Source organism: Furipterus horrens, unplaced genomic scaffold (genome assembly GCF_987537825.1).
Source record: "Furipterus horrens unplaced genomic scaffold, mFurHor1.1.pri manual_scaffold_3, whole genome shotgun sequence".
NCBI classification, from domain to species: Eukaryota; Metazoa; Chordata; class Mammalia; order Chiroptera; family Furipteridae; genus Furipterus; species Furipterus horrens.
This window is the reverse complement of record NW_028327173.1, coordinates 72,656,752-72,669,218: the sequence shown is the minus strand read 5'-3', so window position 1 is coordinate 72,669,218 and position 12,467 is coordinate 72,656,752. Positions and strand designations below refer to the sequence as shown.

Here is a 12,467-nt window from a genome sequence, read left to right as displayed (position 1 = left end):
TGACCGTGCGCGGGCGGGGGCGGGGAGGAGGGAGGAGGGGCGGGGCTGGCGCCAGGGCCAGGAGAGGCGCGGGCGTCCGCGCAGCCTTTTATAGCGCTCCTGGCACAGGCTTCCCCAGACTAAGGGTCCCCGCGCCCCTTTCCGCGCTCTACGGCTGCCCAAGGGTGCCTTCCCCCTCAACCTCTCCAGCCTCCGGGGCGCAACGGAATCCTCCCGACCTCACCACCAGCTCATGGACATGGCGACTCCCACTGGACCCTGGTTGCCCTGCACCCGGACAGCTGTCTCTAGAACACTGCTCCTCGGCTGGGTCCTCGTCCAAGTAGCCGTAGCCTCAGGTGAGTGGCACCCGCCTCCCTGAAGTCTTGGGGCGCCCTGTCGGAAGGAGGGTGGACAGTCCTGGCTGACAGCGGGCTGGCTCTGCTGCCCAGAGGTGCCCCCAGTGCCCGCCAAACTTGGCCACGCTCACCCACCTGCATTTCAACGAACCTGGGCCTGGGGCGCGCAGGCGGGAGTTGGAGGGTAGATGGTTGGCGCCAGGGACCCCGCCTGCATCTGCTGGAGATGTTTGGCAGGAGGTGCGTTGTTGCGTAAGTGTATCTGTGGCTTCAACTTCAAGTTTAGGGAAAGATCTTCCCAGTGACCTTGAAGGTGGTACTTTGGTCGCACCTGCACGGGTCTGCATGCAATGGTCTGGATGTTGTTCTTAAGTGTGCACTTCACTTAATGAAGAGCGGCCCTCAGTCTTGTCCTGATCGTCTTTGTTTTAGGTTGAGTTAGAGGCAATCCTGTTGAAAAATGTCGTTTGGTGAGGCAGTCATTACACTGTGCGTGCCCCGAAGTGCCTATTCTGTGTGGGAGGCAGGGCAGAGACTGACCTGGGGAGTATTGGCAAAGCAGACCTCAATAACGAAGCATCCTAACCAATGTATACACATCCCCAGTGTGACAGGCGGCGCATGTGCCTGGTGTCTGTGGAAGTTTCAGTATTTACTGAGACATTTTAGATAAAAATGAAAAAGGTCAAGAATTGGCTTTTTCATTATATGCAACCCTAACTCCTCTCTTTCTTGCCCCCACATGCGGGATTTGCCCTTTTCCATAACTTACGGAAGACCCTTCCTAGCTGCCTTCCCTGCCATCTGGGCCATGGACACCCTAAGGCACTGAGGGCTCCTGGGCTGTGCTTCCAGGTCAGGTTAACGCAGGTAGCCCCCATGAATAACTTCAAACAAGGATTTCAAGATCCTTGCCTGTTTCCTTACATTACAAGGAAGATCTTACCATGAGAAAATTCTGGATTTAGAAAAGTTTGAAGATATTTTTTGCTTGATAATTCAGTAGTGCAGCTTTTGTGGTTGGGGAAAAAAATTAATGTGAGGTTTATGGTGATGTTTAGGGGGAGGTGTTTTAATCCTTCAACATGAAATCATGTGCTGAGAAGTTCATGGAATAATAGCTGTTTCTCTGTTGTTTAAAGGCACTACAGGTGTCGTGGGAGCATATAATTTAACTTGGAAATCAATTAATTTCAAGACAATTTTGGAGTGGGAACCCGAACCCATCAATCATGTCTACACTGTTCAGATCAGGTAAGCTAAATACAAAACAAGAAAAATAAAGTTTTTGATGTTTCCTGTTTCCTCTTTCCTCTGTTGAATACAAATGTCTTTAAAGTTGATCGATGGATGAGATCATTTAATAGATGACATGGTGATTTGTTGACTAGAGCCATACTCTATCAATTCTACAATAGTTCCAGACCTTAAATTGATAAAACTTTTTAATTGGTTTAGGAGATGATGGGAAATTCCTAAGTGGAGCATGAGCTGCGGGGAGGTGAGCCTTCTCCAGCCAATATATTGGCACTGATAGATGTGGTTCTGGATAGATAACCAATCTCACCTAAGCGCACGAATCTTTTTTCCAGGCTGTCTAGACTGCGAGCCTGCTCTAACGTGTTAGGGAAGAGATGAGGAGGAGTCCAGATGTACATTTTGCCCGAAAGCAAAGTTTGATGCATTCATCTTTGGACTCATGATTCAAAATTCAGTTGCATGCATGATATCGGAGGAGGTCAATTTCATGACTCACCAACCTGAAAAGACATACTCCTCTCTCTACCCTCAGCTATCAGGGCTGCTCATTGACAGCTCTCCCTAAAAGCCTATAATTCAGTATATTCAATCTAAATGTCAACATGTCTTCCTTGATGGTTTTCATGATATTCTGGCAAGTTTTCTGGTTTCTGAAAGGTTCTAGGAGGCTTGTCAGAGAGCTTATTAATTAGAGGAGAGCAGCTGTGAAAATTATTTTAAAACTAATTGTACAAAGGCACAAAAGTATCTCTGGCTAAAATTAAAAGTGTTTTACTTTTTGTTTGGTTTGGTTTAGCTTGTGTCAAGCCTTTTATAGCATTAAGAATGCAACTTTTAAGTGTTGAGGGGATATTTTAGGTGGATGTTCTTGTTTTTCAAAATGAACTTAATGACTACTGTTGCCAAACCAACAGAGAGAAGGATTTGTGTGTGCGCGCATGAATGCACATATAGACAGAGGAGGGAGAGGAAGGAATTTCATAACGTGAGGTCTTAATTATGATTATGGTCGAATTTGTCAATTCAGATTCCACTAGTCAAGAATACAGAGCTGAAGTTTACCTTGGTTGATACTTTTCTTCTGGAGAGTGAAAATAACATTTTAGGAGGAATGCTTACCTCCTAACTATATTCAGTCTTATGTTTGGTGAACATGTGGAAATGTATTTATGATTTACCTGATTTTTAAACATAAGCCTTTGTTAGCTTTCAGTTCTTGGACTTCCCAAGGCTGCTATTTTAAGTGAACGTGGTCCCTAATGTGCAAACACCCTAGTGAAGAGCTGCCGCTTGGGGGCGCCGGCAACACGGGGTTCTTGAGGAGCCAGGGATCTCTCCAGGCTCTTGCCCACGTGCTAGAGGACCTGTGAGCAGTCCCTTCTCCCTGATGGAGACCTCACTCTTCTCAGTCCTCCCCATGGGGCAAACGGGGATCCTGGGTGAAAAGAACCACAGCAATCATTTTATAGAAGAGAAAACTGTTGCTCTGGGAAAGTGATGAATTTATTCATGACTGCATTGTTAGTGAGTGCCCAGCCAGGTCTGGAACCAAGGTACCCCCAGTATTCCACCACCACTGTCTTCTCCCGAGGGTCTGCCGCCGTGGATGTGAGGCCCCACAACTGGGAGGAGGAAGGAAAGTTGGTGCCAAAACACCAAGGATTTCATTTCTCAGGCTTTTCTGTGAGGCTCCATCTCTTCAGTGGCCACCTTCGCTCTCAGTTTTCCCTCTTTAGGGGAAGCATCTTAACCTACTCCTCCTCTTCACCCACTACTCACCTGTCCCTGCCACGGGGTGCCACTGCTGGGCCTGATGACCCTACTTGGAGATCCAACTGGATTTTTTCCCGTCTGGAAACAGTTTCAGTGATGGCTGCAAAGATTGGCCCAGGCACTGAAACATCACCTGTAAAATTGATTCCATGGGAATGTTTGAGTTCTAAAACTGAACTTAAATGTACAAAGCTTCTAGAAAACAACCTGGTCCTAAATTGGTGATTCTGCTGGCAATTTTTAGTAATTAAGGCAGGCCTTTTATTATTTCCAAATCAGGGGATTTTGCAATAAATACCTAGAGGACCCTCAAAAGCTTTTAAAGTGTTAGTGCTGGTAATAGCGTTCAGAAGAACTTACTACAGAATTGCACCTACATTGCCTGTTCACACGACTTGACTGATTTTACTAGTTTCAGTGATACAGGTACTTGTGCTAAATTTTGCCATAGAGTGCTGTGATTCCTACATGCAAGCTGGGAGGAATCAAACAATGTAGCTGCAGAGCTCAGCAGCCTTTCTCCTGTTATCTGAATGGCGTGCTTGCCATAACGATGAAGAAGATTCATCACATTTTCCTTCACTTTTGTAAAATGCATTTTGGTCACCCTGGAGTTAAAACAGCCTCTCTATTTTTATATAGAAAATTAGAGAAAGCTAAGAACTCCAAATACTTCTGTATCAATGTTAGTTTGTGAATTTTATGACAAAGAGTATTTTTACCCATGCCTTCTTAACCTGATTATTTAGTTGAGATTTCTCAATATATTATATTTACAGCTCTTATGCATGGATTTAGACAATTGAATTCAGCTTGTTTTCTCCCTGAGTCAACCTGTAAATGCAAACCATCTAGTACTCAGCAAGGCATGGCTGTGTATAAGCCCTGCAGACTTGCTGCTTAACAGCAAACACCAGGGCATGGATGCCTGGTCCCAAGCTGACCATGTTCAACACAAAGCACTTTAATGAAGACATCAGTGCTGGGGAACAGGGAAAGGAGAGATCATTTCTGAGCAAGGACATGTGGAGATCCCTGGGGAAAGTGACATTGGGACATGGCCTTACATGATGGATAGGGCTGTGGCAATGAATGATGCTGAAGAGAAGGGAAGAGCAGTGTAGCTGTCAATTTATGGTGGACAGGAGTGTCTGATCACGTTGCAGTGACATTTATCTATGTGTTGTTTTGGTCCTTTAAAATAATTTTATATTTGTAGAAGTTCATTAACTAATTTCCTCTTCAGCGAGGTCTTACAAAAGAAAGATCTTTAGCCTCTTAGTCTCTCAGACTTTGTTAGAGAGAGGCTGCTTGTACTGTTATTCTGTAATCTTTGATGGAATGTATTCCCATCTTGTAAAAGCGAGGGAGAAGTGTAGTAGAATGAGAGGAACAGACCCAGTTCTCACCTCATTAGTTACGTGACCTTGTACAGGTTACTTAGGGTCTCTGAGCTTCAGTATCCTTATGTATAAAAAAGATCCAGTACCTTCCTGGAAGGATTATATCAGCTGAAACATGTGTAAAGGGCCAAGTACAGTACCTGGCATATAGTAGATTCAATAAATGTTAAATAATCACACCAATAATTGTTATGATAGAATGTAATATATAACATATATTATATAGACTCCATTATTACTACATTGACTATATTCTACAGAGAATATAGCATGTGATATAATAAATAAAATTAGTACAATATAATAAATAATAAATACTTAAGTCTTAATTTTAAAAAGTCATGTACATTTTAAGAAAGATATTTAACAAAATGGTTAAAAGCACGTACCCGACACTCACTGCTGTCTGGCTCTAAGTCCAGTTGTGTGACTATGAGCTGGTCACCTAACCTCACTTTGCCTCAGTTACCTTACCTGTGAAAACAGATGATTCAGAGCCATCCCAGGTTACTGTGAGGACCCAAGTTCATCCATGTTCAGCATAGCAAGAGCCTGCTTACGAGTGTTTGTGGATGCTATTATTTTAACAGCACCACAGCCAGAAAGCCTTCTATCTTATTGGATACAAATCATAATGTTCCATTTCTCTTCCTTCCTTCCTTCCTTCCTTCCTTCCTTCCTTCCTTCCTTCCTTCCTTCCTTCCTTCCTTCTTTTAGCCATGGATTAGGAAATTGGAAAAGCAAATGCTACTCCATAAGAGCCACAGAGTGTGACCTCACCGATGAGACTGTGAAAGACGTGAAGCAGACGTACTCAGCGCGGGTCCTTTCCATGCCAGCAAATGCCACCAGTTATGCTGGGGAGCCCGTGTATACAAACGCCCCAGAGTTCACACCTTACTTAGACAGTAAGTAGTTTGCTTTCATTCTTGCTACTATAAGCTTCTGAACCTTTTTGTGAGCTTATGACCCTTAGGGGCCAATAGATTTAAAAAACGCGTTTCTCCATAAACACATTTTCTTTCTCGGAAACTGGGAAACCATTCATTCTGATGGAGTAGGAGGTTCACAGAGCGTGAACTTTGGAGTTGATAACAGTGTCATCAAGGAACATTCTCCACTGGTCTGTCCCCAGACCGTACCAGTGACAGGCTGGATGGGGCCCGGGGGACTAGGAAATCCACCAAGGCTGGGGTGTCAGCATTTCTCCACAGATATTTAGGAGGTTATATTTACATACACATACACACGTACATAAATATCCTAGAATTTCTGTCCCATCATCAGACCAGAAGTCCCAATTTAAGGGTTTTCACAGTCACAAATGCACAGGAAAAGTGTCGTTTCCCTCTGATCTCTTAATCAGGTTTGGGGACCTTTTTTAATCAGTTGGCTGTGGTCTGAGTTCCATATTGTGGCCGCACTTACCTATCCAGCTCTCAGCCTACACGTTGATGCTGGTTTTTGCAAATGCAGAATGCTTTCCTCCCCAGCCTTTGCCCCAATAAGCTGACCTTAGCACCTCCTAAGGGAATGCACAGGATTCCTGCCAAGCAGATTACATTTTTTTGTCATGACTATGGTTCTGAACTAGGTATTTTTAATAAACATGTAGCACATGGGGAAGAGGGAAATCTTTTAAGGTCTTCTAAGGTCTTTAAATCTTCAAAGGTCTTTTAAGAAGACCTAGAATGAAAGGTTAAAATGAAAGTGTCGTGTTATTGGTGCTTTTATATCTATCCCTCTGATCACCCAGTGAGAGAAAATAGTTTCTCAAGGCAGGGATGGTGAGAAGGGGTAGAGGGGCAGTCAACCAATCTTTCCCCTCGACTATCTACTTTGAGGGTCAAAATAGACTGTAGCCTTAGCCCAGGTGAGTCTGGCTGCCCTCCCTGAGCCCTGTTTGCCAGAACCGGTCCAGACTCTTTAGTGTTTTTTCCTTATGTGTCTTATCACAGCACTCACCTGGAGCTTACAGACCACATCCAAAGCCACCTCCAGCAACTCTGCTGCATTGATGGTCCTGCTCCTTCCTTTCACGGCATCCTCATGATTTTCTGTTATAGCTCTTGAGGTTTTTGTGAGCCACTTGAAATCCTTTTTTGGGGCAATATAAATATATTTTACATGTTTATTTTTCATGTGTTCACACATACTTGCATATAATCTGTGTTAAATTATTGGGACTGGTTTTACTGTCATTCAACCAAAGTGCATGAGATAAATAGAGTCTCAAGGGTTAAAACTAGTTTCTTGAGGTACCAAGGACATTTCCTGGGTTTTCTCACAGCCCTGAATTCATTGTACCCACTGAAAAATGAAATCTTATGCAACTGTATTGTTTCATAAAGTAGCCACTAATCACATGTGGCTATTGAGCACTAGAAATTTAACTAATGCTGTAAGAGTAAAATACACATTAGATTTTGAAAAATATCTTCAAAAAATGTTACATCGATTATATGTTAAAATGATAGCATTTTAGCTATATTGGGGTAAATAAATATATTATTGAAGTTCATTTCATCTGTTCCTTTTTACATTTTCTACTGTGACTACAAGGAAATGTTAAATGACATCAGTGGCTCTGGTTATATTTCCAGTGGGCAGCGCTACTATAGAAGGTCTCGGGGTTCAGCTCTGATGCTACTTAGCTTGCTATAGCGAGGAGCTGATTCTGTGCAGGTGTTTTATGAGGGATGACCAGGGTGTTACTAACCGTGATAACTCAGTGGGATTCTTCGGTTCCAACGAAGATTATTTTCTGTGTTTTAGCAAGCCTCGGACAGCCAGCAATTCAGAGTTTTGAACAAGTTGGGACACAACTGAATGTGACTGTACAGGATGCACAAACCTTAGTCAAAATGAATGGTACATTCCTAAGCCTCCGGGATGTTTTTGGCAAGGACTTAAGTTACACACTTTATTATTGGAGAGCTTCAAGTACAGGAAAGGTGAGGATTCTTTCATTTGTTTTTATGACTTGCTTTAAATCATGGGTACTCGAGTTTTACAACATACTTATTCTCCAATTCAAAACTAGCAGTACTGGGTGGCCGAGAGTGTGGTGGTGGAGTGGGAGGGGTGCCTGCTGTCCTGTTTCTACCTGACTTTGAGCAGCCTTGTGACTTTGGGCAGGGCCCCTTTGGATACTCAGGTTCTTCAGCCAAGAGGGTGGACCAGATAATGTCTAAGATTCCTGTCAGGTCTCACATTTCTTTCTCTACTGAGGATCACAAGGACAAAATTTGTTTTCCATTCAATGATTAACATATATAGGGTCTGCTGCATGGGCAACAGCAGACCCTCCATATCACCCTGCCCAGGCTCTGTAGCTTCAGCTTCACTGGAGAGGGACACTCCAGCGTCATCACAAGATGTCGATTCAACACGGGAGGAGACAGATACCGTGTCACTCCCGAGTCGGACTGCACAGCCATTCTCGGCGGTGCAGATAGACTCTTAAGAAGCTACACCATCGTCTCTCGAGACGGACGGCTGCCGCCGATGACGACGATTAACATATAATTTATTTTTTTCTTTACTACAAATATCTTCTAAAGGGGCTAAGTTGGCTGTATCTAATCTTGGAAAAAGCATCCTCAGCAGTTACCACGGGGAACGGTTTAGCCAAGTCACGTCCAACCCTGTATATGTCAGATGTGTCCATGTAGGCTTTTACTTCCACAGTGACTTAGTAACGGAGAAAGAACTCACTTGGAGCCCAGATGAATTACAACTCTTTATCTTTTAACAGAAAGCAGTCAAGTCAAACACTAACGAGTTTTTGATTGATGTGGACAAAGGAGAAAACTACTGTTTCAATGTTCAAGCAGTGATTCCATCACGGAAAGTTAAACAGAAGAGTCCAGAAAGTCCCATTGAGTGCACTAGCCATGAGAAAGGCATGTTCAAAGGTGAGTGGCTCACAGACGCCTTCCCGAGGACTAGCTCTTCCCTCAGAACCAGGATGTACTTTTGTTCAGAGAAAAACTGTCTTGATTTTTCTTGTTTTTGTGGGGTTTTTTTTTGGGGGGGGGGGTGTACTTGTAATTTTAGGCATTTAGAAATGTTTCTATGTTGTTCCCTTATAGTAGCAAGTGTTTTCTTGAGCACCTACCATGGGGTAAGCTCTCTGCTGAGCATTGGGCACACAGTCCATGTTTGGAGTTAAGCATCAATCATGGATTTCTCTGGTCATATTTTCATACTTAAATTCTAAACTTGGGGGCTTGTGGGGAGCATCTGGACTAGCTTTGAGCACCCACAATTGGCTGTTGCCACAGAGGATAAACTGTCTAACCCACATAGGGAAGGGATTGAGTCTATGACGTATACCTGTGTCCATGTGTCCTTGCATGTGCACTCGCTGGAGCCCACACATGGCAGAAGTGGCTCCTAACTGGAATGGCTGTGAGTATTCAGGCATGTACATGAGGCTGAAACCTGGGAGTCTCCCTCCAGGCTTTGTAAGGAATGTGCTCTGAGTACTTCAGGGATTCAGAGTCAAAGGATAGTAATGATGACCTAGCACCTTGCTAAGAGGAGATTTAAAATTTTTAAAGCACTTTTAAATAAATTATCTTCTATTTATTGACATTGGCAGAAGGAAAGAACACTCCTTCTCTCTGGTCTTGAATCCTCTGGCCCATCACACCCACAGCCCTCACATTTGCCCTCCTACAGCCAACTCCAGTTCCGTTGCCTCCATCTTCATGCACACCCTGCTTGCTGCTTTCCAGGTCTCCTCTCTATCTGCTGAAATGTGTTCTCTGAGAACCATTGTAAATGCCACCTCCACCAGGAAGCCTTCTTATTGCCCCAACCAGTTATCATCTCTCTTCACCTGAATTCTGGTAGCACCGTGCATCTCTGCATAGATGGTTCATCTTCTACTGTAATCATTGCCACCAAACTCAGCATTATTTTCAGCCACTTGTTTCTAATAGCTGTTCATACTTCAATCTATGTGTACCTTCTCTAGATTATGAACATTATTTTTTACTAAATGGCCCATTTAATGCTTTTGGCCATTGTCAATTGCCCCAAGTCATCTAGGGTTTGACAGATTCTTTCCTAACCAAAATGTGTTGTGGCGGAAAGAGTGGAGGAAAGAAATTTCAAATTACGCAAAAACGGGATGGTGTAATTTGGGGTTAACGCCTCAATTCTGCCCTCTGATAAATGGGATTTGAGCTCTCTGTCCTTGTTGACTTGGTACCTTTTATTTTTCAGACATGTTCTTCATCATCGGAGGAGTGGCGATCGTGGTCATCATCTTCATCATCACCCTGTCTGTGTGTGTGCACAAGTGCAGGAAGGCCAGAGCAAGACAAAGTGGCAAAAGCGCCTCACTCAGTGTTGCATAAAGCACACAGCGTTGGAGCTGCCAACTTCTACAGAGTTTATATTGCACTGTGACCAAGAACTTTTAAGAGAATAGAATATATGGAAACAGAAAGGAGTATTTTGGAGCATGGAGACACTTGGGCCCAAACAAAGTTCTTTATCTAACTGTTCTCATGATTAACATTCTGGTTTTGACACCAGCACTTGTCACATTGGAATGTAATGAACGGTACGGCCAATTCCAAGGCTTTTAAACTTCTTTTTTTGACACTAAGGCACCTTTTGCACATATCGTGCTTTAGACTCAATGTTCTGCACTCGATAAAACCAAGTCAGCCGAGTAAAAACAAATGAACAAATGCCTTAAAAAATCCTGGGTGGATTTTTGGAGAACTTTCAAGAGGCTGACATCAAACCATGTGGGAGAGTTAAATGGAAATTGGGTGGATTTTTCTAACATATGTCTGTCTTTTTAAAATATGGTGTTTAGGTACTTCTCTTTTTTTTTAAGAGGTGTCTGTTGAAGTTCAAAACAATTGGCAAAGTTTTATATGAGTGTGTTAAATGCAGAAGACTTCAGCTCTGGGCACGTTCCTAATATGTGTTAACAGTTTAGCACTTTAACTGACATAAATGCTGTTGATTAATAAACACTTGACAGCTAACTACAATATATTTTTATAAGACTACTATACAAACAAACTACATAAAGTTTATGATTTAAGGTACTTAAAGCTTATATGATCAATGCTGTATATATTTATATAATTTTTAAAAGGTTTTATATGTGGGGATTTATATTTATAAGGATAATATTGTTCTGTGTGTATATATTGAGATAATTTATTTAATATACTTTTATATAAATAAAGGTGACTGGGAATTGTGACCATTGCAATTATTATATCTTCCAGTTATTGTTTATGATTTGGTCTTTGATTTAGTTGTCCCAGTTGCAGTAACCAAGGACCCTAAAGTCCTCAATGGCTATATGACAACATTACTTTTATATTATTTTTATTTCTCACTTACATTAGTTTGCTGGCTGTGGGTTGACTGCAGCTTAATATCCTTTCATTCTAGGACCCAAACTAAAGTGAAGCCCATATTTGGATCAGGGCAGAGAAAAGGCAAAAATAGCTGCTAGGAACAGGCAGCCACATCTTTAAGCTTTAAGCCACCCATTAAAACTTGTGCTCCATACTGGCCCTCTGTCACTTCTGCTCCCATGACATTAGCCCAAGCAAGACACGTGACCAAGCTTGACAATACCCTGCCTACAGGGAAGCACCACAATTCACAGAACAGTGGATGGGATAGTGATACAGGGAAGGTGGAACTTAAACCATCTACTTCAGGTTTAGAGGGTTAGATTTCTTGCCATAGGCATTAGTTTGAGTTGGCAGGTGAATGCTGGAGAGGAGAAAGAAAAATTCTTTGGGTTATTGCCTTGAGAGAAAATTGGATAAAAGAACAATGTAAGATAGGGAGAGAGAGAAGTAGAGTGGAGCCTCTAGAGTTAATTAAAAGCTCTCTGTGGGCAGAATTGAGTTGAGCTCATGTTTACTGCTCCTTTGGGGTGGCCGAGCCAATGGGCCCTTAGTCATGGTGGAGTCGGGTGACTTACCTCCCTCTAGAACAGAACAGCGGTTCTCAACCTGTGGGTCACGACCCCTTTGAGGGTCAACCGACCCTTTCACAGGGGTCGCCTAAGACCATTGGAAAACATATACAATTAAATATTGTTTTTGTGATTAATCACTATGCTTTAGTTATGGTTGGGGGTCACCACAACATGAGGAACTGTATTAAAGGGCCGTAGCATTAGGAAGGTTGAGAACCACTGCTCTAGAATGTAAAAACAGTGAGTCCTCCATTCAAATACAAATAAAATACAGTGGAATAGTTCCGTTCTCTCAACTGTATTGAAAGAGGATTCTAACTCAAGATGAAAATGAGGTTCCTGGCACCTGCCTGGGCCACAACTCTATTTGCTTTCTACTGTGGAAAGCTGGGCCAGGACAGTCCAGGAAAATGATCCAGATGGCATGCCTCCCTGGACATCCCCCAAGGAGACACTGAGCGAGCATTAAAATGAGCAAAGACTCGGTTCACTGTCCAGCCATTCATACTGTTAAATCCATTTTGTTCCTTTACTGAAAAGAACTAAGCATTGGCAACAAAAGTCTAAACACAAAATGTCTGATATAACACGATGTTCTATGGAAAAATGGGCAAAACAAACCTTTGATGTTCCCTAACAGTTGTAGCCCTAAAGGGGGAAAAAAGGTACACATTTTGGAGAAATTAAGGGAAACAGACTAGTGGTTGATTGAGTGAGCTG

General features: G+C 42.8%; 1 protein-coding gene across 1 annotated transcript; it reads left to right on the top strand.

The window, feature by feature from the left end:
- Positions 1–72: 72 nt before the first annotated feature.
- Positions 73–11,012, top strand: F3 (coagulation factor III, tissue factor). The gene is made up of 6 exons (XM_090269762.1): positions 73–338; positions 1,481–1,592; positions 5,492–5,682; positions 7,550–7,728; positions 8,532–8,691; positions 10,010–11,012. The coding sequence occupies exons 1-6, from the start codon at positions 233–235 to the stop codon at positions 10,141–10,143; spliced, it is 882 nt and encodes a 293-aa protein (XP_090125888.1). The 5' UTR covers positions 73–232; the 3' UTR covers positions 10,144–11,012.
- The last annotated feature ends 1,455 nt before the right edge of the window (positions 11,013–12,467 follow it).